The 26,487-nt window shown below is 35.2% G+C and overlaps 1 protein-coding gene across 4 annotated transcripts in view; it reads right to left on the bottom strand.

Moving 5' to 3' along the window:
* Nucleotides 1-207: 207 nt before the first annotated feature.
* LOC140449253 (guanylate cyclase 32E-like) overlaps nucleotides 208-26,487 on the bottom strand; it is a 458,979-nt gene continuing 432,699 nt past the window's right edge. For 2 of the 4 annotated variants that reach the window (XM_072542462.1, XM_072542459.1), the window contains exons 21-23: nucleotides 11,374-11,488; nucleotides 6,595-6,758; nucleotides 208-2,448 (exon numbers count right to left, since the gene is read on the bottom strand). In XM_072542462.1, coding sequence (XP_072398563.1) covers nucleotides 2,305-2,448; nucleotides 6,595-6,758; nucleotides 11,374-11,488 — 423 coding nt within the window. In that variant the 3' untranslated portion in view covers nucleotides 208-2,304. Of the gene's footprint in view, nucleotides 2,449-6,594; nucleotides 6,759-9,471; nucleotides 9,598-11,373; nucleotides 11,489-26,487 lie in introns of those variants that run through there. The other 2 variants (XM_072542460.1, XM_072542461.1) reach the window with 2 other exon arrangements.

Here is a 26,487-nt window from a genome sequence, read left to right as displayed (position 1 = left end):
CCGAGTACAGTATTGCTTAGACAGTCACAGTTAGCGGACGTACAATGTTTGTGAACAGAACAAAAAAATTGTGACAAGCCTTATGAACCATCAAACTCTGGTTATAGCGACGATGACAGTGAAGTAGAAAGTGTTTTGAAGGCAGTAAATGTTATGGAAAAGGAACAGATCAATGGTAATGTTGAGGCATTAAATATTGAACATAAAGGTGAGAATATTTGGAATACATTTATACCCTCAAACGAATTATTTTTTGTAAAACATGATAAAATGAAAGAATGTTATATTTCAGAAACTGTAAAGTCGCCTTTACGATTTTTAGAGTTTTTATTACTGACGATATTGTGGACATTATTGTTGAGCAAACAAATATCTATGAGTTTCAAATTATAAATGAAAATACGATGCGCAGATTGTCAAGTATGAAAGCTTGAAAAAAAACCTACCTCTAACGAAGAAATAGATACATTCTTTTCTACTGTTATGGCAATGGGTTTAAATTCAGAAAATACATTAAAAAAAAGTCATCCTTACGGAAATAAACTATATAAATTATGTACTGTGACTGGATACGTTCTTAATTTGAGGATCTACACAGGACAAGGAACTGATATAACTTCTGGAAAAGACCATTCCCAAGCTGTCATTTTTACCCTGATGGAGAATTATTTAAATTTGGGACGCATTCCATATTGTGATAATTATTACACAAGTATATCTGTAGCACAACAGTTACTTCGTATAAATACTAGAATTTGTGGTACTCTCAGATCCAATTGAAAGTGTTTACCAAAAGATGTTAAGGATAAAAAATTAAAGAATGGTGTAGTTATTGGTCAGCAAAACAAAAATGTAAAAGTTATCAAATAGCAAGATAAAAGACCTGTTTTAATGTTATATACCAATGAACATGATGATGATGTGCTAATGAAGACTGGAAAAATTTGTTATGACCAAGCTGTTCTAAAACCATCATGTATTATAGACTATAATTCTGCCAAAAAGGGAGTAGATTAAAAGTAATAAAATTTTAATTAAATGTGTATAAAACTCCATAATGATTTATTTTTTTTATTGATCAAAATGGAATCATATTACACTATATTAAGAAAAACCAAAAAATGGTACGGAAAAGCCGCATTTTCTTTATTTTTTGATACTTGTCCAGTTAATGCGTGAATACTTTATAACAAAAAACACAATAATAATAAAAAGAAGTAGTAGAGTTTGTCATTGTGTAGAGAATTATTTCGGGTGTCACTTATTGAACAACCAGTATGGCCAAGAACATGCGAACAAAATGGATAAACACGCTTGTTTAAAAGTGGCCCTGACACTAAAAAGAGGCGCAAATGCAAAGGGTGTTATCTAATATTAAAAAAAAAAAACATTTTACAGCAAGAACGCAGATAAAAAAGTAAAAAAAGTAATTACATTTTTTATTTTATTTTTAATATAGAGAAAGAGATTTTATTTATCTTAAGCAATGGTTGAAAAATATATTCTGAAATTGAAGTTATTATTATTTTACTTGCAGCCAGACATACCATAAGAAAACAGAAACATAATTACACTCAAATCAGCAACCTCCGAACAAAATGATTACCAGCCGCCACAGATTGTCACTGAGGATAAAACTAGCACACTATTTCGGTTACAATTCATCAATGAACAAATTAAAAAAGATAAACACTAACAAACAAATGGTTTTTATATCACCGGTGTATTTACCTTTACCTTTTTAAAGTATCAAACAGATCAGTTCAACTCTTACAAATAGTTACACTGAGCACTAGAAAAAAATATCTAATAACTATTGTTTATGTATCAATTCGATAGTTTAAATAAAAATCATAAAGGTTATAAAAGTCAAATCATTGCTTTGAGCGATAATATTTTCCATAATTTCTAACTGGAATTGAGATAGCAGCGCTTTGATCAAGTTGCTTTGACCTTTGGTTAAGTATAACAACTGTGATGTCCAGTGTTTTTAGTTTAATAATAGGCTTTAGATGCGATTTATCAAACGTCACTCAAAACCGGATATGGCGTTGGAAACACCCATGCTTTTATGCTTTTATTTGTCTCTATTTTAAAACTCTGTTTTTACCTTAGTAACAATAACGTCTTTCTAATGATAAATGGCTTATAAATTATTTTAAAACAAGTTATATTCATCATAGATCGCTTATCTCTGAGTATTACACATAGATAGGTACATTTCATTGAAATTACATAAAGACATTTGAATTAATTGACAAGTAACACTTATACTGGATGGATCTTCGTCCTTTTGAACGGTAATCATATGAACTGTTCGTTGTGCTCCATAAAGGTGATGGTCGGGGCCGATCTGGGGTTTCTATGGACGCAAGTGTAGTTCAACCTGGTTGTGTGGTACCTGTACATTTCCGGGCAGAGCATATCGAAGCTACCGTCAATGGTTTCCTAAAAAAATAAATTTAAATTAACACATGATGTTTTTCAAATATACATGCCTTAACATTATTAGGTTTATAGATATTTTTCGTCATTAAAAATCATGGGGGCTGTAATGTAGAAATTAAACAATTAGCAATAGCAGGTAACACAACACAACTATAAAAATAATTTGTTTATAAAAATGTTTAGCAATATATTAATAAAGATCTAGAGCAACAAGTGAGAACACGTATACCTAAATTAAATCACATGCTAAACAAATAGGTCTGTCAATACACAAAAAAAAACTAAAATCCTAGTACAAAGTTGATCGGAGAGGGCAACACGTCCCTGCCTCACAGTTAACAAGTTAAAAAAGTAGCTTTGTTTATTTTAAAATAAACATCACAAATGACCACATCGACGATGCAGATCTCAGCCAAAGCATCAGTCTAGCCAATGCGGCATACTTTGTTAGGATTCCAATATTTACATCACGATACATACATTAAAAACTAAGATATAAATCTACAAGATCAGTATTCAGCCGATAGTGAGCTATGGATGTAAAACTTTGAGGTGTTAACTCAAAATCTGAAAACCGCATAGACATTTTTGAAAGAAAGGTACTGAGGTGAATACTAGGCCATATAAATGAGAACAACAGTTGCGAGTCAGATATAATTATGAAATATATAATATACATACAGAACCACTTTTATCTCAGTATATCCGCCTACGACGTCTTTAATAAGCAGGCCATGTATTTAGAATGGAAGAAAATAGGCTTCCAAAAAACTGTTGAATGCAAGAATGCAGAAGAAGAGACCTATTGGAAGACCGAAAACTAAACCAAACCTATTCAGCACATCAGTCTTTCCTATTGCCACATATATATCTGACACATGTAGAAACACAGCCAGAAACACTTGGGTATTGTGAGATGTATTGCAGGTATTCCATATGGTTGGTCTTGTAGAAGCCTATTTAGGGATTTAAATATATTTACAGCGTATAGAATTTACATTTTGAAATTATTGATACTAATTCATAAGAATAAAAGAACTTTTTTATGTAACAGTGATATTCACTAACACAACACAAAAAAGAAGAGATAGTTTGTAGTACCATATCGACATTTAGAAATAAGTAGGAAGTCATCTACTGTCTATGGTTTACTACTATACAATAAATTTCCTCAAAAATTTAAAAAAATTGATTCAACAATAGCTTTTAAAATTCAAGTTAAATACTCCAACCGCCAGAGACGAAAATAAGACTGAACTTTTAAAAATCATACGAATGAGCTGAATTTTGCCAAGAATGTCAATTTTAGGACGCCAAAAAATCCACTTTTACCCTCGGGCTTTCTCCTAAAACGGAAAAAAATTTATTTTATTTACTAAGAATATTTACACCATAAAAAAATATTTCAAATAATCCATATTTTATTAATTTAAGATAAGATAATTTTGAACAAACATGAATTGGCATTATTTGTGTAGAATAAACCGTTCTCTTAGAAACAACAGCTGAAGCGATCGGTAGTTTTTAATGTTAGTTACGCTCCCGAAATCAATGTTCTATAAAATTTGCATCAGCTTGACGGTAAAAATTCGATATTTTTTAATACGAGTGTTGTATCGACAAAATTTTGTACGAAATTTTTGTATTTTGCTGTTAATAAACTGAGTTTTTATAAAGGCGTAAAATATTATATGAAGGTGGCGCGATGTTTGCCAATTTTTATGATTTTCATTAGATCAACACAATTTATTACTTTTATTAACCGGTCACTATTTTTGTGTTTGTGTGTTTGTGTTTTTGTGTCAGTTTTGATAACCAGAGACTAATCTTTAAAAACTATAACATAAAATTTTAGTTTTGAGTTTTAGCAACAAATTTGAGGCATTTGAAATAAGCTTAAAAACGCTGAATTTAAACATTCACTTCTTAAACGATCTAAAATAATTAAAACTTTTTTTTTTAATTTCACTAGTACGTTTTTCAAACCTACACATCTTCTGCTACAAATTAGACTCAAAAACATCTCCTTGGAGACATTTTCCGTGATGTGCGATTGTTTGTAATGTAAAAATTTGTTGCCACAACTCAAAATTCAAATTTCATGTTATAAGTTTTCAAAATTGTTCTGAATAATCGAAATTTCACTATGACTGGTCAATTAAAGAAATAAATTTTATTGATCTTACGAGATCAATAAAAAATTTATAGAAACTGACTTTATTTGCGGCAAAATACAAAAATTGTACAAGAAAGTCGCTTGCTTTACCTTTAAAATGTATTTTAAATTTTGTGGAAAAACACTACGATCAAAAGATATTGAATTTTTACCGTCGACTAGATACAGACTTTATTTATTTAGAATTGATTTCGCGCGCGCAAGTGACCTTCAAAATCGCCGGTTGCTTCAAGCGTTGTTTTTGAGAGAACAATTCTCTCTCTCTCCAATGGCGCTACAGCCCAAATTGGGCCTTGACCTCCTCCCAACTATGCCTCCAACCTTGTCGGCCCCGCGCCGATCTTCTCCAGGTTCTCACGTCTAGCAAATTTTGCGCGTCCGCTGTCACTTTATCCTCCCATCTTTTCCGTGGCCTTTCTTTTGGTCTTGCGCCCTGCATTTTACTATCTAGGGTTCTTTTCGGAAATCTTTTTGTCTCCATTCTTACTACATGATCAGCACAGCGAAGTCTTTGAAGTTTAACGAATTCTGAGATCGGTGTCTCTTTGAACAGTTGGTAGAGTTCATGGTTGTACCTGGATCTTCATATTCCGTTTTCATCAATAGGTCCAAATATCTTTCTTATGACTTTTCTTCCGAAGACTTCCAGTTTTCTTTTTGTTTCTTCTGTCATCACCCATGTCTCGCATGCATAACATACGTTTGGTCTGATAATAGTTTTGTAGACCCTGATTTTCGATCTCCAGTGTGTATTTTTGGAGCAGAACACATGATCGAGTGAAAAATAAGCTTTGTTTCCCTTTACTATTCTTCTTAGGATTTCTGGTTCTTCTGTTCCATCCGTGTTTAATGCAACTCCTAAATATGTAAAACTTTCTACCGTTTGAATATCGTCTTCTTATTCAACTTTGCGTCTGTTTCACCTAGCTCTTGCCTTTGTTAACTTTCTTGTCTTTTGAATATTTATTTCTAGTCCGGTTATTTTTGCCTTTGTTTTTAATTGTGAATATATTTCTGCCGCCTCTTCTGTTCTGCGAGACATGATGCTGATATCATCGGCATAGGCGGCAATCTTTATTGGTTTATTTGTTAGTAGATTACCTCTTCCTATATTCAGCTGTCTTATCATATATTCCAAGGTCAGGTTGAATAGTGTCGGTGCCAGCCCGTCTCCTTGCTTTAATCCTTGGACTATTGTTAAGTTTTCAGTGAGCTCATTTTGGACTCTGCCAGTTGCTATTGACGAATTCGTTGTTATTTTTACCAGTCGGATGTATTTTTGAGGAATGTTAAAGCTCTGCAATATTTGATATAACTTGTTCCTATTAATTGAGTCGTAGACTTGTTTGAAATCTATGAATATGTTGTGGATGTCAATGTCGTATTCCCACGATTTGTTTAAAATTTGTTTCACTGTGAATAGTTGGTCAGTTGTAGATCTTCCTTGTCGGAAACCGGCTGATATTCCCCGACAATATTTTCAGTTGTTGGAGTCGTTTGTTTAGTATGTACAAGTAAAAATTTTGTACGCCGTGCACAAGAGGGTTATGCCGCGTTAATTTTCGCATTTCCGTTTATCTCCTTTTTTATAGATTGGGCATATAATACCGGTTTTCCAATCATTAGGGATCTTTTCATCATTCCAGTTTTTGTTCATGAGCATATGCATTTGTCCTACTAGGTGATCGCCCCCTAATTTATATAGCTCAGGGGGGAAGTTGTCAATACCTGGAGCCTTATTGTTGTTTTGTGCTCGTTTGTTGCCTTATTTTGCAACTACGTTGCAGCCGCCAAAAATACAAAAAAAAAACTTGGGTGGACCCATCAGAATTGAAAAGGTCACGTTGACCTAACTGGCCCCTACACTAATTAGTCAATTAAATATTTTAAAATGTTTTGCAAAGAATATTGAACATCGTTGAAACTTTTAAATTTTCTCTGTTAATTATGTAAAATTGCAAAAGACTTACCTGACTTTCGACGGGATTGAATGCTCGTCTTGCTCGCTGATGAAGCTGAACTACCGGACATGTAGCCTGTGATAGACAAGACTGGCAATTTTCGAAAAGATGAGAATCGCTCTCCAGATTGACCCCAGTCCTTCTCAAAAGGTCCGGCGTTTTACTGCTTAACCCTAAAAGTTTAAGTATCAGGTTTAACCAAAAATAAATAAAAAAATAATTAATTTTGTATTACTTTAACGCATCAAATATGCATTACCTAGAGATATAGTCAATTTTTAGTCTAAAACTGAATCACATATTGGAAAGTAGAAAAATTAAATAAAATCATAAATGTTATTAAAATGGGAAAACACAACAACTAGAAAGAGCTAAAATACGTTATTATAATATTTTTTTCTTAATTAATTTTTGAATAATGACTTTTTAAATATTCTTCATCTTTCTAGATATTGCCTAAGCTTATATTTATATTATTACCTTCCGATCTAAGATCTATGATATAAAATAATATTAATATTTTCTCCCCTATTTTTGCTGCACTATTCCCATGTTTGCGTAAGAAGTGAGAAGAAAAAATAAGCCTTTGGAACATAAGGTATATTTTATGCTATAATAGCAATTGGATTACTAGACTTTATTGTTTAAGCACACCATATTTGTAGTATTTCATAGTAAATAATATTTACGATGTAATAACAAGCAGACTCCATTGGATTTAAACTCTTCTTCCGGTGCTCTTTTGTTCATAATGCTGCCAATTAACATTGCTATCCTTATTTTTCTGGCAAATATTCATAATAGTACGGTTGTGTATTACTTGAACTATTTTCTCAGGTTCGCAGGAAACAAACAAATTATAATAAGCCATATCGCTTCTCATTTATCTTAAAATAGTCCAGATATTTTGATTTGCACTGTTTGATTGTAAAAACGATCTCACATTTTTTGTCCATTTTAGATATAAACTTCTCAGTAGTCACCCAGTCTACCCATAAAATCGTAATATGCGTCTGTAACATCACGACTCGAAGACTGCAAGTTTTGTTAAAGCTCTTGGATCTTGTCGTTTCTACACAGTTTTTTATTTTGATAAAGTAGTCCCACTGGCTGTTTATATTTTAATTAAGGTATCTGTAACTATCGACCCTAATAATTGGCTGTTGGTTAACAAAAAGCTGTGTATTCATAGGCTTACTGACTACCATCCAGTCTATCTTTCTGACTGATATATTTGATATACGTGGCAATGTTATCTATAAGCCTTCTAAACAATATGCCAACAGCAGAAAGACGATTGAGATTTAATTTCAATACAGCTTGTAGCATTTGCAAATTCCTTGATATACATTGAAATTCCCTCGTATATATTTAAAACATCGAATAATATTTTTAGTGTATTTCATTTCGTATTTGTACGTATCCTTTCACCGAATCCTTTCAATTTCTCTTAGCGTCGCTGAGTTAAAATAAACCATTTTAGAGTTTGTTTATTATTTCACAGATGGGTATTTTCTCGGTATTCTTTAATCGTTAAGCCGCTCGATACTACGTTTTAAATAAATATTCCCATTTAGTGTTTTGTTTATACCAAGTTAAGTGAAGGATTTTTAAGAATTTACTCATTCTCGCTGAAGCATGGTCAAGAGCGGTAGGCTTCAGCGTTTAGTCCGAATTGTCTTTATATTCGTAAATGTTTTTTTTTATTTTTTTTCTTTGTTATGGAAAATAAGTAGCAGTGTGAAGTTAATAGTATCAGTTTAATTGTTGGTTGCACTCTAAGTGAGATTTTTAAAGATAACCACATTTTGCTATTGTGTTTAGTTCTACCTGTTCCAGTTTTTTAAGGAAAAAAGTTTTCAAAGTTTGTGTTCCAGTGCCCAAATTTCCAACCTCAATAATTCGCAGTGTGAGATGCAGTTTCTTTGTTCGTGTGTTCAGTGCGTGCAATCCAGGTAACTTTTCTGTTTAAATTTTAAAAGGATAAGTAAAAAATAAACATTTTGATTAATAATTGCTTTTATCATTTAAAAAGATAATTTTTTATTTGTAATAATTTGTGTTATAATATATAACCCAGTAACAATAGTAAGTGTTTTTCTTTGTTATTTTTGTATTTACTTTTGTGACTATGAATATAGTATTTTTGTATTATCTATTTTGGTAACTATTTGTGGTGAGACAACAATAAAGGTCTAATTTAGTTTTTAAATTTTTTCCCCAAAATAATTTGTTTCTCACATATGTCGTTATAATTTGACACCTCCAAGCGGCGTCCTTATTTTAAATACCTAGAGGTCTTTCTTGTTGTTTTGTTTGTCCATTTGTTCCAGGAGATTCATGTAAGTACCCTTTTGTTTCATTTTTGTTGTAGCCCCAATCCAATCCCCTTACCATTCACTTATCCACGACCCAGCTACTCCAAATAAACCCTAAGTGCCGGTCGCATAAGGTTCGTTTATTTTGCTTGCCTGTCTACACCCCAATAGTTACTTTTCCTAATTTTTAACCCCCTATAATAATACTATATAATTAAAAGCATGAGACATTTCGAAAAAATTGATAAAAACTGTTCCGATCAAGCAAACCTTATTTATTGCAAATACAATATATTTATGGTAGTTAAATATCGTATAGGGGACATTTTTACATATCAAAGGGTTTTTTTATCAAAATAGTGTTTATTTACAATCTACATCATTACAGAGTATTAAGTAAATGTTTCAGGTTTTGGGCGTGAAGGAGAGACATCCAATGTTGTCTCACCTTATTCTATTTTGGATTAGTGTTTAAGTAGGTCTTGGGGCCAGGTTTTATTTAGTCTTCTTGTGGCTGGACCATTGTTGAATAGTTTCCTTACTAGCTCATTTTCATGGTGAATGGTACGTTAATTTTGTGGCTCTTTGGCTCGACGGATTTCTTCTCTGATGAAAAGAATCTTTAAGTCATAGGGAAGTGTTTGAGTACTTACGAACCATGGTGCATGGAGCAAATATCAATAGTTAGTGTAATCTAAAAAAAGAAATCCTATCAAGAATCAAACAAGCTAGGAAAGCATTCATAAGCATGAAAACATTTTTTACAAGATCAGACCTTAGTCTGCAGCTTAGAATCCGAATAGTTAGATGTTACGTTTTTTCTGTCTTACTGTAGGGCTGTGAAAGTTGGATGATGGACTGTGAAATAGAAAAAAAGAATAGATTCCTTTAAGATTTATATATACAGACGAATGTTGAGAATTTCATGGGTACAAAGAGTTACTAATGTTAAGGTAGCTCGTCGCATGTGTAAACAAAAAGATTTACTAAGAATAATCAAAGAGAGAAAAATGCAATACTTGGGTCATGTGTTGATAGGCGAAAGATACGAATTACTTCAAGTTATACTGAAAGGAAAAGTACAGGGCAAAAAATCAGTAGGAAGACGCCAGAAGTCGTGGCTGAAAAACCTTGAGGAGATGGTTCGACCGCTTATCCGCAGAAATATTTCGCGCAGCAGTTTTCAAAACTACAATTGCCATTTAGAGCGCCAACCTTCGAAAGGAGACGGCGCCATGAGAAGAATGGTGCATCCACTATCGATCTTAGCACTTTAGACTGGAATCTTTGGATAATATTCAGCGTAATAATCGTTGGCTTTGCACAGCTCCATAGGTGTAGTCCGTAGAACCAGATAAATTTGACTATAGCTTTGTAGAAGAATTTTGTTTTGAATGTTAAGTTCTGATTTACGTCCAAGGAGCCAATAAATTTGCCGGAATTTAAAGTCAAACTGCCTTCTTTTGGTCTGGATATGTTTGTTCCAAGTGGAACGTTGGTCAAGATAAAAGCCAAGGTATCTAGCGTCTGTTATTTTTCCATTTTCCATTCTTGCAGGTGGGCATATGTTGTGACGGTTGGTAAATGTTATTTGAGTTGATTTTTTTTATTTACTTTTGTTCTTCATTTCGTATACCAATCACTGAGTATGTTCAGATGATGGTACAGGTTTTGTAAGGCGTGTATGGGATCTTTATTTACAGCTAGTATTGCTACGTCGTCAGCAAAGGAAGCGATTGTAGTATTATTAGAGTCCAGTAATTTTTCACAAAACCAAAAATAAGGTGTGTAAAAAGTGAGACTCATGACCGTTCTGCACTTATAGTAAATTAAAATATTTAAGAATCATGTTTTGTATTATGTATATTAAGAAAAAAGTATTTATTTAAAAATACAATTGTTTATAATATTGTATAAATACTAATCTTCTTCATCTACGCTCTCTTTATCTTCGGAATGAACTGTTGGCCACTCGTGTTTGCTATTGTAAAATATAAGGTTTGATTCTGGAATGTATCCAACCATTAAAGAGATGCTTTTTGATTTAAATAGGAACTTTCTTATTTTTCCGATATGAGTTTTGCTTCGATAAAGAAATATCTTTCATATGTAACTTAAACAAATTAAATTATTTTACAATAAACCCTTCAATGTGTGTGTATGCTTCGACAATGCCTTTAGATGTATAGCGGTAAGTAAATTGCATGTAAGGGGATAGTCCAAATGTTTCCTTTTGTCTCCTGACAAAAGATAAGAATATCCATAAGAATCAAAAGATAATCATGCTCTTTTAAAAATGTTAGGCCACCAACCGATGAAATCTAGCACTTTATTAGTTTGTAATGTTTCTATTTTAAATTTTATACGCGCTTATTTTATCAAGTTCTTGTAATCGTTAGGCTCATAGATACGATCATGCGTTTTGAATTTTTTTATTGTAATTTAATATTACTGAACTGAGTTTACTTACTTTCTGAACTAATGCTGCTATATAATGTAGAACCTACAATTTCTTCTCTAATTCTAGCTAATCTTTGAGCTGGATCATCCCCCACCAACCAATATGTTTGCATCTCACCTTTACCCTATAAAGAAAACAATCAAAGTTAGTAGTATTATTGAGGTATTATCGAAATTAATACTAAAAGCGAAGGAACTGCCTTTTAGTTAATGGCATAAGAATACAGAAGGTCTGGATCTGGATAACTATAATAAAGATCAACATGATCTCTCTAATAAAATTATTAGGGCTGAATGAGAAAAAGCTATATGTATACGAAAATGGTTGCGTTTCGATTTAACTTGAGTCTTTTACCACTCCCTAACACGTGTTTCTGGGTCTACCCGTCATCAGAGAGAATTTGTAATTGCTATCGACACATTTAACTTCATAAAGCTATATGTACTAGTTACCGATATCTGTTACCAAAAAACGACAGGAAAACAAATCGCATAAAGACTACTTGGCCACTTAGGTCTTTACCACACAAATTTCTTGCGGCCATACTATTAATAAGTTTAAAATTGATACATGGAATGTCAGAAGTATATATGAACCAGAAAAAATGCATACTGCATTACTACTCTCGTGCATTACAAATAGTCTAGATATATACTAGATCACAAGGACTTGTTCAAAAATGTAGGGTTTAAAAGCAGACATGTTATATTGGATTTATAACATGGTGGTAAAACTAAGAATTTCATGCAACAGTAGCTTTAGTAAAAAAAGTTCTATTCTCAAACTAAGCAAGATGCAGACTTACTTGCCATGGACTTACGGGGGCTGTGAGGGGCACACCAACACCACCTATAGAGGTTGTATAGGATTTCCCTCATTTACATATAAGTATAAAGGATGAGGCAAGGCCAAGATAATATGGACTGCGAAAAAACTTGAGTAACGTACCGGTTAGATCAGGACAGTTCATCATGAATAAAATCAGCGATACCGAATGGATGATGATTCCGATACATATGGGCGGCCCAGATATAGGTCTAAAGTACCTGGCCAAGTAGATATTGCCCACAAAAGGGATGAGGCAGTGGAATTACTCGATCTATGTAGGGTTATACCTGGTATAGAGACGGATGTGTAGAGCATATACTACAGATGGTAGAAATTTAAACATTTCTATTTCGCTATAAAATATACCTGTTTTTCAGACACAGATTTTTAAAATATTAAATCGTAAAAAAAACTATGAGAGCGTTCCAACTAAAGTAGATCAATATATGTAAATATTGCCAAACAGCCGCGGGGGAACTTATAAAGTGAAATCTAGGCTAGTGTGAATGCCAAGAGGAACTCGACAGACAGGCCGAACACAACAGTGGCATACTGGTATGGGTTCTGAGATACCGAAGAATATACAGTAATTAAAGAGCTGATGCTGCCAAAAGAGCATTAGCTACAAAATACTTGCAGATGATGTTCTGTCTAGAGCAGGCCCTAGGACTGCCAAAAGGCAGCATCCATTACCAGAAAAAACTCTAAATCCGAAGGAAGGCAACATAAGTTTTAGTGGAAAAATAAACCCAGTCAAACACATGGCAAAATATATATTGGACAGATATGTGCTTAAAAAGCTGAAATAATGTTCAAAACCAGCAGGAATCAGCTCAAAGTTATAATAAGCTTCCCTACTTGACATGCGCCAGTGAGAAGATACCTGCATAAAATGGGACTGCTTTATGGCGACTTTAGATGCAGACTCTATAGCAGGAAACCTGAAACAGTCAAATATATCTTTTATGACTGTGATGCATTATATCACAAGCAGCAAATACTTCTTGGAAACAACCAAATGACTCTCGGTAATCATTGGAAAAAATATATGCTACTCATACATCATTCAATCTTCTCTTATCCACTGCTGGACATAGATCTCCCTCATAATTTTCCATCTATTTCGATCTTGTGCCTCTTGCATCCAATTCCTATGACAACGTTTTAGATCGTCAGTCCAACGTGTTGGTGGACGACCTCTACTTCGGTAGGCATCATCTCTTGGTCTCCATTCCAATATCCGCTTTGTCCATCTATTGTCTGTCATTCGAGCCACGTGACCTGCCCAGTTCCATTTTAGTGTTGCTACTCTCTCTACTGCATCAGCCACTCCTGTTCTTTGTCGTAGCTGGCGATTTGGGATCTTGTCTCGTAGTGAAACGCCCAAGATAGCACGCTCCATCGCCCTTTGACACACACGGATCTTTTGAACTGTTCTCCTTGTCATGGTCAACGTTTCGGCATCCTAAGTTAACACTGGAAAAACACACTGATTAAACGTTTTTCTTTTAAGTCATATTGGTATATCAGACGATTTGAAAATATGGTTCAGCTTGCCAAAGGCTGCCCAAGTCAGTCTTATACGACGGAGAAGCTCAACGGTTTGGTTATCTTTTCCTATGCGAATCTCATGACCTAGGTATTTATAGGCCATTACCTGGTCTATGGATCTTGTTCCTACGCATATATCTTCGCTGACTACAAGATTTGTCATCATCTGGGTTTTAGATATATTTATTTTCAATCCCCAATAAAGGTAGAGCTGATTTAAAAGTTCTTTGGCCTCATCTATTCTATCAGCTATTAGTACAATATCATCTGCAAACCTTAGATGGCTAAGCTTTTCTCCGTTTATGTTTATGCCCTTGTCGGTCAGTTTTGCCCTTTTACATATATATTCCAAAAGCGTAGTGAACAGTTTCGGCGATAGGGTGTCCCCCTGGCGTACTCCACGTTGTATCGGGAATTTCTGGGTTTGACGATCACCTACTCTAACACTGGCTGTTGCGTTTTGGTATATATGTTTAATTATATTTATATACCGATAGTCAATTTTACTAGCTACTCATACACTAGACCTGAATAAGCTGGTTCATATTTCCAGAATCCTGGAATGGATATCCAAAGATATAAAATATGTAAAATAATCCAACTGGCTGCAGTACTACGTCTACAGCAGACGGCTTTCGTAGTAAAAAAAAGTATCAGCGTCATCAGGTGGCTACACTCTGCTCTGTTAATCACTATAAATGGTTTCATATATTTTCTGGAAATAATGAACCTCACCACATACAAAAAGTCAAAAAAGCAGTTTGAGTATCAAAAAAAACGTCATCTGTGATCAATTTTACTTCTGTATCAGATATTATTATGCTAGTGCAATTTCAAACAAACACAATCCAAGTCAATAGCATAAAATTATAAGTCCTTAGATCCGACAAGCCTGATGAATAATTCGAGCTGTCGAAAAATTTTTGTCATTCCTTTTATCAATAAGATATAAAGGCGTTTCAATTATTCTGGGCAAACCTAACACGAAAATTAGAAAAGGCAAATATAATAAATATACAGGCCAGTAGATACATGAGACATGAAATGAAAAATTTGACAGATTGATACAATTAAGAATAACTACATAATGACAAACATTTTTTAGGAACTCTTCATACGAAGACTATATTCCGACAAATACTTGCAAAATAACAAACCGAGACTGGCTAAAAATCAAGTAAAATATTTTTAATAAATAAAAGATAAAGAAATTAGATTACATTAAAAGTATATCTCGGCGCTGATATCTATTATATTTCTAATCCCATAATAAGTTACAAAAATTGAAAGGAATAGTAAAAAGAACTAAATTGAATCAATTTGATGTGTGATGTTTACATAAATAATAGATTCCTTAGTATTTCAAAGAAAAAATCAACTGATAAAACTATCGATATTAGAATCTATGAAAATTAACAAATTAAAAATTACAGATATAGTTCTGAATGACCAACTTAAGAAAAACTTATTCAGTTAAAGACTACAAAGTGTAGACGCATAACAAAAATAGTTCACTTGAAAAAGGCAGTCTGCCGAAACAGGTGTGTGTGTGTGTGTGTGTGTGTGTGTGTGTGTGTGTGATAATATTTCAAATATAAATTTTGTAGAAATGTTTAAAACAAAAGTTTTCAGTGTTTTATTGTCTCATTTCTTATCTTTATGTTAGGAGTAACAATTCATTACTTATGATTCTCTTAAGTAATTTTGTCAATATTTGACGATAGCACCACATCTCAACACTTTCAATATTTTTTATATTATTTGTTATGAGATTCCATACTTTTACGTCGTAGAGTAAGGTACTAAGAATATTAAATCCTATTACTCGTATTTTTAAAGGGAGACATGGCACGGTTATTTAACCCTGTGTTGGTATAATACCTAAAACTTACGTGTCTGGTGTGGTGGGGTGTGACATACCCCATAGCAAAATACGTCTTGAAAACTACTATTTGAAAAAGTATTATCAGCTCAAACAATTTATTGCACAGTTCAAATATAGCAGAAATAGCAACTTAAAATCATTACATTTTCCTGAAATGAAAAAAAGAAAACTAAAGACTTCTGGACATAAAACACAACATAATTTTATTTATTCACTTATGAACAAATAAACATTATAAAGAATAATACATACATCAACCAAAGTTACATCATTTACTGACTTTCCTCGTTGACTTAAGTATCGCATTTGAAACATGCGTGTTCTAAACAAACAAAATGTCTGCAATCATAACACACGTAGCGACTTTTTCTGTCCCTTATTCTGGGACACACTACATATCTACCTTGTACTTTCTTACGTTTAGGCAACGGTTCATCACAATCTGCAGTCTTATAGCCCGGTGTCTCACGCAGTTTTCTCAACAACCGAGAATTCTGTTATCTTTCTTTCATTAAATCTGCTATCAGTGACAAATTACGATATTTCAAATATTTTCGACGCTTCAGTGTATAGTTGGGAAACACGGAAAACGTTGGTTCGTAAGAAAACAACTGTCCTGGCTGCGTAACATTAGACAATGGACAGACCAAACGGTCTAGGAACTGTTTCATCTAGCTGCCGACCGAGAATCATTTCATCAGCTTGTCAATATGACCATAGCCAACGCTTGAATACAAGCACGGCACACAAAAAAGAAGAAGAAGTGTATAGTCATTATTGTTGATCTTATAAATGACTTAGAAGTCCACACATATTCAAGAGCGCAAAGAATACCGTCAACGGCCACCTTTGACGTAGACTTTTAGTTTTTAGTTGACATTGTTTTCCTGCTGTTTAGGGAAACGTCGTACGTACCTGATAACTGGTCAACGGTGTCAACCCCTCCTTTAGTAACATTGAAGAATGTGACTATTTCTGGCTTCCTATCGTTTCCCGTAGATTGGTCTATTCTGTCATCATGGTACAGTGTTGATAACAACAGAACATTTTTGTTTTCTTTGGGATATAGGATACTAAGGTTGTATTTTTTTGAAAACCAAAAAGTGTAGATTACTATTCTCGATTTTTTATGTTGACCACTGTGGAAGGAATTTACTTCTTGTTCTTTCGGACAGTATCCACAGATGTTAATTGGTTTTCTTCAATAAGTTGTTGCATTAATGGATAATTAGTGAACCAATTATCGAATGTAATATTTCGTTTGCTGCCAGATACTGCTAAAATCAATCGTAAAACTACATCGGTAGGATTCGTACTCAGTTTGAAAGGACCATTGGGTTGACAATCACAATAAATTTCCAAGTTTGTAGTATAATAAAGTCTTGTATTGACTAAAGCAAAGATTTTGATTCCATAATGAGCCAGTTTATTCGGAATGTATTGCCGGAAAGGGCACCTGCCAAGAAATGCCTCCAATTTTTCATCAACAGTGAGATATATGCCAGGTGTATAGGCAGACTGAAAATTGTCAACTACTCTTTCGAAAATACCTCTAATTGCTCAATTATCAAACCGCAAGCACCTTAGCAAAAATTAAAAGCATTTTAGAGACATAGTTTTCTTGAATATTAACATTTCTGTGCAGTCATTTGCCCAGAAATCTTCAAGGTTTCGCCGGGACGATCGTTGAATTCCTGCTAGATAAAGTAATCCAAATACAGCTTGGATTTCTTGCTAGGAGGTCTCTTTTACTACGTATTGGTGATCATTGTTGTAACTTTCACTTACTGAATTGATTTTCTCATTAGTATGTTTTACAATATAAGCAATGAGTGTGTCATCCATAAAAAGCTTTCAACAATTAATTGCAGTTTTAGCTTCTTTAGCATGCCGTTTCGCGCTAGGCAACTGAGAAATTATATTTGCGGCTCTAGTGCGAACCGATCGTAGTTCTACCTTTTTAGCTCATTTCGTCACTTTATCTCTGCAATCATATCTAGCAAATGTACTCACATCATCCCCATTCTCTTGTTCACTTTCATCTTAGTCGCCATCTTGTTCTGTGTCTGTGTCATGAGAACTTTCACTAACATTGTCGAGCTGCACTTCGTCTTCTAAATCAGGAATAGCCCCATCTTCATCACCTTGTACCTCTTCCCAGAATCTTATCAACCTTGCTTGCTCTTGTTCATAACTACACATATTCATAACAAATTTTGAGCACAAAAACCAAAGTAAAAAACAAAAAAATCACGTGAAGTTCGGAAAAAATGTCCAGGCATCAACAATGATTAATTGACTGACGCCAGAGAGGTGTGGCGGAGTGTGACATAGGTACTCCTGAGGCATATTCTGACATCCATGTAAGTGGGTATTGAAGAAATTATGAAAATAACAATGTTACAGGATAGAGTGATGTTATAGTAACAGCTACTGAACAAAAGAGGGCGGTAAGATGCTGTTTTTGAGAGAATTTCCATTTTTTGGATGCGTGGGATGTATCACAACCCACCACACCAACGCAGGGTAAAACGATTTCTTAAGGTTTGAGGAAAATGGATCTGGTAATTTCAATACGCCTTTTAATTTAATCATTTTGCTCAATTGTTTTATTTATGATAGCTCCAAGATATTTGCAATTATTCACTTTTTTGATGGGATATTTGTTTGGTTAATAATATTCTTACTAAAGATCGTATACTTAGTTTGCTTGACAATTATTCATTTACAGTAATTATTGCATGCCATGTTCATATTTTATTAGAAAGTTTAAAGATATTCTTGTCAACAGTATAATATAGATTGCATATTGAATGATACTTCCCCGAAACAGTATTCCTTCATTTTAATTTAATGGAACCGGGCAAATTGTGGCGTACAAAACCGAATCTATATAAAAAAATTACAAATTGTACCAAATATAAATCAGACGTACACCCGGAAAGAAAAGTACTATACGGTGACAGTCTGGGAATGGCTCGCGGCTAGACAAAACAGTGGAGATGGTCGTGCGGTCCACAAAACAAAAAAATCCGAAGTTATATCAGGGGCGCCAGGTAAATTGGCCCACAGCCTTCCCTACGTTGCTATTCAATAAACCACCAACTTACCAATAGGTTTACTACTAAAATACTAAGTAACAGTATACAACCTGAATAAATAAAAAAATAAATGAAATTGTCAGATTAGAATTTAGTCAATTTTAATAAATAGATTCCCAAGATAGTTGAAAATAAATACATACATATTACATATTACAATATTATTTAACTTTACCATAGGCTTAATAAAAAAATAATATAAAAATGCGGCTTCTGCTTGCCTAACAAAAATTCATAAGTTATTTCTACTTAACAGAACAAAATGAAAGGTAAGACGTGTCAAAAGTACCGGACGCTAAGGGGTGTGCGGTTCAATACCAACCAAAAAAAAATAATTAACGCAAATAGGACACCACGTGAGCTCAAGTGCGTGCGCAGAAAATAATATAAAAAAAATAAATCTCAAATATATAACCCCCCCTTAGACGCAGTTTACAAAATTAAAATAGGTATGTGTAAATATTGAATTAATAAAATAAACCGCAAATTATCTTTAAAAAAAAATCTGTAAAGTATTTGTAAATATGAAAATAAAAACTAACAGCAAATAATCTTTAAAAAAAATTATTGTATTCCGCAAACCAAATTAGACGGTGCTTAAATCTTCCGTTGAAAATTAATTATCGATCCATACCTCGAATTTTCATATACTTCACCGCGTGGAATTCCAGTTATAGTTCAGCGTGTCTTCAATCCAAAATCCCATACGATTGCCGATGTACATAGACTTGTGTGACAATGTTGAAAAGTTGGAAATTACAGCCAGACGGAAAAATACGAAGAAGAAGAAGCAGAAAAAAACAAACAAACCAACCAACCCTGAAGCAAGAAAACATTAATTACCATCTGTGTCTAAAATAATTATTTGGAAATAAATATATTGATTTTAACACTTTGTTTATCTGCCTTTTGGCGATAATGGAGCAATACAAAAAAAAAACTTGTCTCCGAACTTGAATGTATGAAAACTGATAAAAATGTGAATAGCTTTTTAGAGATGGGATAAAAAAAATAACTACAACTTTTTAATTAATTAAAAACGAAATGTTCTAACACTCACCCTTCTTAGCCAGATTAGGGGTTTGAAATATCCCAAATTGGACCGAAGCGTAGCCGGCTATTTGGACTCGTGATTAAGGCTAATTTCTTGATCTAAATACGACTCCCGGTATTCACGTGTACTGTAGATCCGCTTTTTTTAGCGAAATTGTGGATATTCCAAAAAAAACCCTTCCACGAAGGCAGCAAATCCCCTTGAATATCCACACGGTTCGGACTAGTCCAGATCCCACATGGAACAGCAGCAAAAGCAAAAAACAAAATGCCGTTTTTAATCTAGCCCAACCTTTCAGTAACACTTTCAAACCTGGAATCACTTTCTTTCCGTCGTCTTTCCGAACACTTGACAACTTGACACACGGAGGTCACCGAATAGTACCGAGATTCAAAAATTTCAATTTTATGATCCCAATTCTTCCAAGATAACTCTAGAAAGAACGATCTAAATTAGTTTCTTCACAAAAAGAGGACGTGTTCCCTTAACTTCAGCACAATTTGCCAGACATTACCCCTATTTGAAAATTACTAATTTTATTTTCGCCACCTTGCTTATAATATATTATAGGCAACCGCTCTTACACGTCCTGAATTATTTAAATTTTGATAAAATAGAGGTGGGACTTTCTACTTTAAATTTGGAACGTAACAACACCTCCCTTTCCCAGAGGAAAATTTACGAGGAAAAACTAGACGAAGAAAATTTTCCCTCGCGCTAGCGACACACTACCTAAACTCCGAGCGAAGTCCACAACACAATCATCATCCACACCGTCTTCACCATGCGCAAGTACTTGGACAACGAAAGACATACCAATCTCAAACCACACGCACAAAGCAACAACTTACTTACAACACTTACTCCACTTCCACACAACAGTCATCTCTCATCATATGAGATTAAGTAGAATAGTTTCAAATTCCAACGTCAATCTGACAACACTGATTAGGTCGGTTACTGGATGTTGCCCTTATTCGCGACCTCCCAGCTCTGGGGCATCGCTAGTACTTCACTATACCTCGCATAACATGAGTCCATAAGAAACTCTCCACCATTCCACTCTTACTGATACTGCGAGAAACATCTACCGAAACAGTAGTGTAATTCCAATTGTTCATTAAAATAAAAATGAGATAGGTCTTTCAGAATTTAAATCCGTATACAACGAAATTTAGTGAATCATCCAAAACTAAGCTATTATCCAACAAGATTCACCAAAACATAATTATGTGGCTTCGAAAAAATCCCAATTAAATAGAATGGCTTACTAACATCAAAACAAATCCCAACGCCATATCATCGAAGACAACATATTTCTGACCAAACCTAAGTGACATTCAATTCCATAAATCAAAAGAAATTAAGGCTACCGCAACCCTACGACTTCGTATTGGCTACCTAACACAAAAAAAAAACGAATCGGTTGACCATCCAAATACATCCTAAGAACCGATCATAGCCAACACTCAGTCATCCTTCACGGACACAACAAAAAAAAATAAATACAACCAATTTCAGAAGAATTTACTTAGACTAGACAAAACTTTGCTAGTCCGTTCTACTCCGACCTAAATCCTATCGGGATCACCAGTCGGGTTACTAATCCTTAAATCCTTAATATTCCAAATACCTTGATCCTTGCCATTTTCATCCTCTAAACTATATGTCCAGGGGGAAACTTTCTTCTTCACGAAGTAGGGTCCTATCCATCTAGGAGCTAACTTTTTCGTGAAATATTTAGCGGCATCTGACAACACAAAATTTCTCCGCCATACTGACTGATGGGGCTGAAATTCCTCTGGACGTCTCCGTAGATTATAGGTCTTCTCACACTTAGCCGAAGCTTTATCTAAACGTTTTCTAACATCAACAAATAATTCCTGGAGTCCACGCGATCGATTATATCCCATTTTAGCTACTTCGTCCTCCGGGTCTCCGAGTTTGTCCTTTCGGGAAAAATCTCGTCCATCCACTACCATCTTCCGACCGAAATTTATGAAGTAGGGATCTTGACCAGTCGACTCGTGGTATGCAGTGCGCGTAGCACATGCTAGTTTGGCCAAATTTTCATCCCACTTCTTATGGTTGTCAGCTATATAAGTTGCCATCATTGTTTTAAGGGTTCGGTTATAGCGTTCAGATGGATTGCACTGTGGATGATACAACGCATTATAACGAACTGAGACACCATAGGTTTCCATCATTTTCTTGAAAATACCCGAAGTATACTGGACACCATTATCACATAGTAACAGACGTGGAACTCCAAATACGAGGAAAACTTCTTCTTCTATTTTCTTAACGACATGCACGGCTTTTGAGGATCGCAACGGAAATACCAAAGAAAATTTACTAAACACATCCATTACCACTAAGATAAACTTATAGCCTTGAGTTGATCTTGGGAAAGGTCCCATAAGATCGGTTGCTACTATCTCCCATGGTTGAGTAGCTTTAGGTTGAGGAGTCATAAAGCCTTTGGGCTTACCTTGTTCCACCTTATGCATGGCACACAGTGAGCAACGTCCAACGTAACGAGACACATCACTCCGCAGTTTCGGCCAAAAATACTTCTCGTTAATACGCTTATAAGTTTTCAGGATCCCCATATGACCTGCTAAAGGACTATCATGACACAACTTCAGCACTTCCAATCGTTGACCCTTAGGAACGACTTCCTTCCAATTGTCCGCTTCCTCGACCAAAAATCCATAACTGGGACGGATGTATTTATAAAGTTTGCCACCAGACATTCTCCACTGAGGATACTTCAAGGGATTAGACTCGATTTTTCTACAAAGTTTATCATACCAACTATCACCACTAGGAAGCGGTACAACCTCTTCAACCATATCAAGCACGGGAACTGACCGAGATAACAAATCGGGGACAACATGTTCTTTTCCTTTCCGATGCACAATCTTAAAGTCATATTGTTGCAATCTTACCGCCCATCGAGCTAATCTTCCAGTAGGATCCTTCAAATTTTGAAGCCATACGAGGGATGCGTGATCAGTCACGACCGTAAACGGAACACCCTCCAAATAAGGACGCAGTTTTTCGACTGCCCATAACACAGCTAAACATTCCCGTTCCGTCGTGGAAAAATTCCTTTCTTGACGCGTTAGTGATCTGCTCAGGAAACTAATTACTTCGTCACCATCCGGGCCTGGCTGCAATAACACGGCGCCCACTCCATATCCTGAGGCATCACATTGGACAACAAAAGGCAAATTGTAGTCAGGACAATTAAGTATCGGAGCAGAAACTAGACATTCTTTTATTTTCTGAAAAGATTCTTCACAACTCGGGGTCCAATTGAATTTTCTTCCTTTCTTCAATATCGCTGTAATTGGAGCTAGTAGTGTCGCAAAGGAAGGAATAAATCTTCGATACCAGGAAAATGTGCCTATGATGCTACGAACTTCCTTGACGGATGTGGGTGTTGGGATACGTAGCATAGCCTTGACCTTATCACCATCAACATGTAGTCCATTCCTATCAACCACATGACCCAAATACTTTAGTTCCGGTCTACAAAATTGACATTTATCCCAGCTAACGGTTAACTTAGCTTCTCTCAAGCGTCTAAAGACTTCCTCTAAGATCCTTACATGTTCTTCAATAGACTTTGTCACGATGACCACGTCATCCAAGTAAGTAAAAACATAGGGTTCCAACTCCGGACCGAGGACACGATCTATCAACCTCTGCCATGTAGCCGGGGCATTATGTAATCCAAAAGGCATTCTGCAAAACTGAAAAAGACCTCGACCAGGAACCGTAAAAGCAGTATAAGGCCTGGAAGCCTTAGCAACAGGTACCTGCCAATACGCCGACTTAATGTCTATGGTGGAAAGATAATGCGCGTTCTTTAATTTATTTAAAATATTAGAGATGTACGGTAATGGGTAGCCATCCCTCTCTGTTACGGCATTAAGCTTTCGATAGTCTACGCAGAACCTCCATTTTGGTTCTTCACCTTCTGGAACCTTTTTTTTCACCAAGAGAATCGGGGACGACCAAGCACTATTCGATCGCTCCACTACTCCTTTCGCCAACATATCTTCTAGCTCTTTATCAATATGGCTTTGGATTACTGGGGATACAGGATAGTAACGTTGTTTTATGGGTGCAGATTTACAAACAATCACATGCTCAGTGACATCAGTACAACCAAGAGAAGTGCCCATTAGTTCACGACTTCTATTAATAACTTCCTCCAATTGCGACTTCTCTGCATCGGTCAAAATAGTTTGACCTCGGAGATGATCCACTGAACCTACCATTGCTGGAGCGTCCGAAAAATACCATTCGTTATGCCTCAAATCTGGAACGATACCCATAACACGCCAAAAATCAGATCCTAAAATCAGAATGTGCGGTACGTCCAAAATAACTAATACTGGCAAGACACGCAAGCGATCCCTAACCATGAAAGGTACTAAACATTCCCCCAACGATTCACACATCTGACCATTCGCCACTCTACAAACGATCTTCTTCGAAGTATCCAACTCTAAACCCAAGTTTTGTAAAAATTTCCAACCAGTTCTTCCTACAATGGTCTTTGAAGCACCAGAATCCAATAATCCCAAAATTTCCTTTCCTAAGACTTTAACTTTCAAATATGGACGTTCATCTCCTTCGGAATGATGTAAAATAAAGTCTAAAATAGGACGTAGGTTGGTCGAGTCAACGTCGGCAACACCTCTTCGACCAGTTAGGTGCGCTTCCTTCCGTTTCCCGAATTACACGAAGGACAAGTTCTGACTGTAAACCCTTCTTTCTTACACTTAAAACAGTGAACAGCCTCCTTCTTCATTAGACACCCTACTGCCTTATGGCCTGACTGATTACAACGATAACAGATTAAAGTCCTAAACTTTCCTCTAGCCGACTCCGATTCGGATGAAGCAACAGGACCCTCACTAACACTACTAAAACTTTCAGCATCCACACTGATATAAGCTAGGTCCTTTTCCAAAGTATTCATTTTCCTACTATTCGGTTCAACATAGTTCCTAATACAATCACGTCTTTCCTCCATACTGCGACATAGAACACGAAGTTCCTCCAAGGTAGCTGGCAAAGGATCACGTAATCTATCTTGATAGAACGGATGCAAATTCCTAATAACTATAGACAATTTAACTTCCTCTGGAACATGACAACGCAAGCGATTAAAGTAACTATTCATTATTGCCAAGTAAACTCCAATAGTCTCAGACGAATGCTGAGTTCTCCTCCGAAGCTCTTCAAAAAGCGCTTCCCCATGGTGAGCTGACAGGTACTCCCTACGAAACTCTTCAACTAATTCAGCCCAACTCCCTACACGTAGACGAACATCTTTATAAAACTGATAGGCTTTATCCGAAAATAAATCTATACCTGATTCCAAAAGTATACTATCTGGTACATGACGAGCGAGACTCAATTCATTCACCATCTCAAAAAATGCAGAAATAGACATACCCCTAGCAGAACCTGAAAACTTTTCTATTCCCCATTTATGAGGAAGTATCATCCCAGAAGAAAAACTAGAGACAGACCCTGAAAAAACATTATTACCAGCTTGTGACATCGCTCCAGGAGAAGAAGCATGAACTTGTCCTACCCCTGCCTGAAAAGACTGATTTAAAACCGAAATCACATCGAGCGCTACTGGTACCGAACCAGATCCGATTGGATGCTGCTTATCATGTAAATCCTGTGACAACTTCAAAATCTCAGCAAGAAAGTCTGACTTAACAACCTGGGCTGCGTCTGCATCATCACCTGTTGGCAATACCATAAGATCAATTCTCCCCAAGACATGGTTAATCTGTGTCCGCAATCTCAAGGACTCAGCACAAGTAGGAGTTCCGGCAAACTTTCCAACAGCCGTATTCAGCTCCGCAAGTTTAGTCTCGATTGCAGTTTTATCCTGTGAAAAGGTGAATGGGTGCTCAGGATATCTAAAGCTTTCATTTGCTGCCTCACGACTAAGTGCATCAGACAGACTAGACCTCATAGACTCAACAGTGCCAGTAGACACTCCACGAATTTTGAGTTCATATTCCAGTTCCTCTTTCCTTAAGTAGTTGGGTACAAGTTTTCGCACCATCTTGCCAAAGTTCAAAATTTAAAAAAAAATGTATCAACCGAAAGGAGCAAATATTCAAACAAAATCAAGATATAAGTAAAAATATTAACACACAGGTACAGTTTACTTTATTAATGGGAGCAAACCAAAAGCAAAATAAAAGTAATAGTCGCTTTATTCAATCTATAAAATTTCACAAAAGATTTTCAAAATTTCATTGTTTCAGAACAAATTACAAGTCACAACATAATCTCAAAAAAAAAGATTTTACATTCCCTAACATAAGTAAGTTAAACCACAATGTAGAATTTCGAAGTCCAACTTCTCAAAAAAATAAATTTGAACTCCAACTGAAATAGAAATATTTCAAAGTCCTAATATATCCATAATTCTTCTAAGTTCCACAACACCACTTCAAAGTATCTTCTTTTAAGTTCCATTTTTGGCTTCTTCCAACTTCACGTCACACAAAAAAAAAACTAGTAAGCACTTCTTGGCATACACTTCCACTAAACACGAAGTTCTAAGACTACTACTAAGTGCAAAACCAGTGGTAAAGTAAATAAATCAAAGTTAGTCAATTAAAGCCCAAACACGTTAGGTTAACTAATTAAAA

The sequence above is a fragment of the Diabrotica undecimpunctata genome, chromosome 1, assembly GCF_040954645.1.
Source record: "Diabrotica undecimpunctata isolate CICGRU chromosome 1, icDiaUnde3, whole genome shotgun sequence".
In the NCBI taxonomy this organism is placed as follows: Eukaryota; Metazoa; Arthropoda; class Insecta; order Coleoptera; family Chrysomelidae; genus Diabrotica; species Diabrotica undecimpunctata.
The sequence above is the reverse complement of the archived record's forward strand: the minus strand, read 5'-3'. Positions and strand labels throughout refer to the sequence as shown.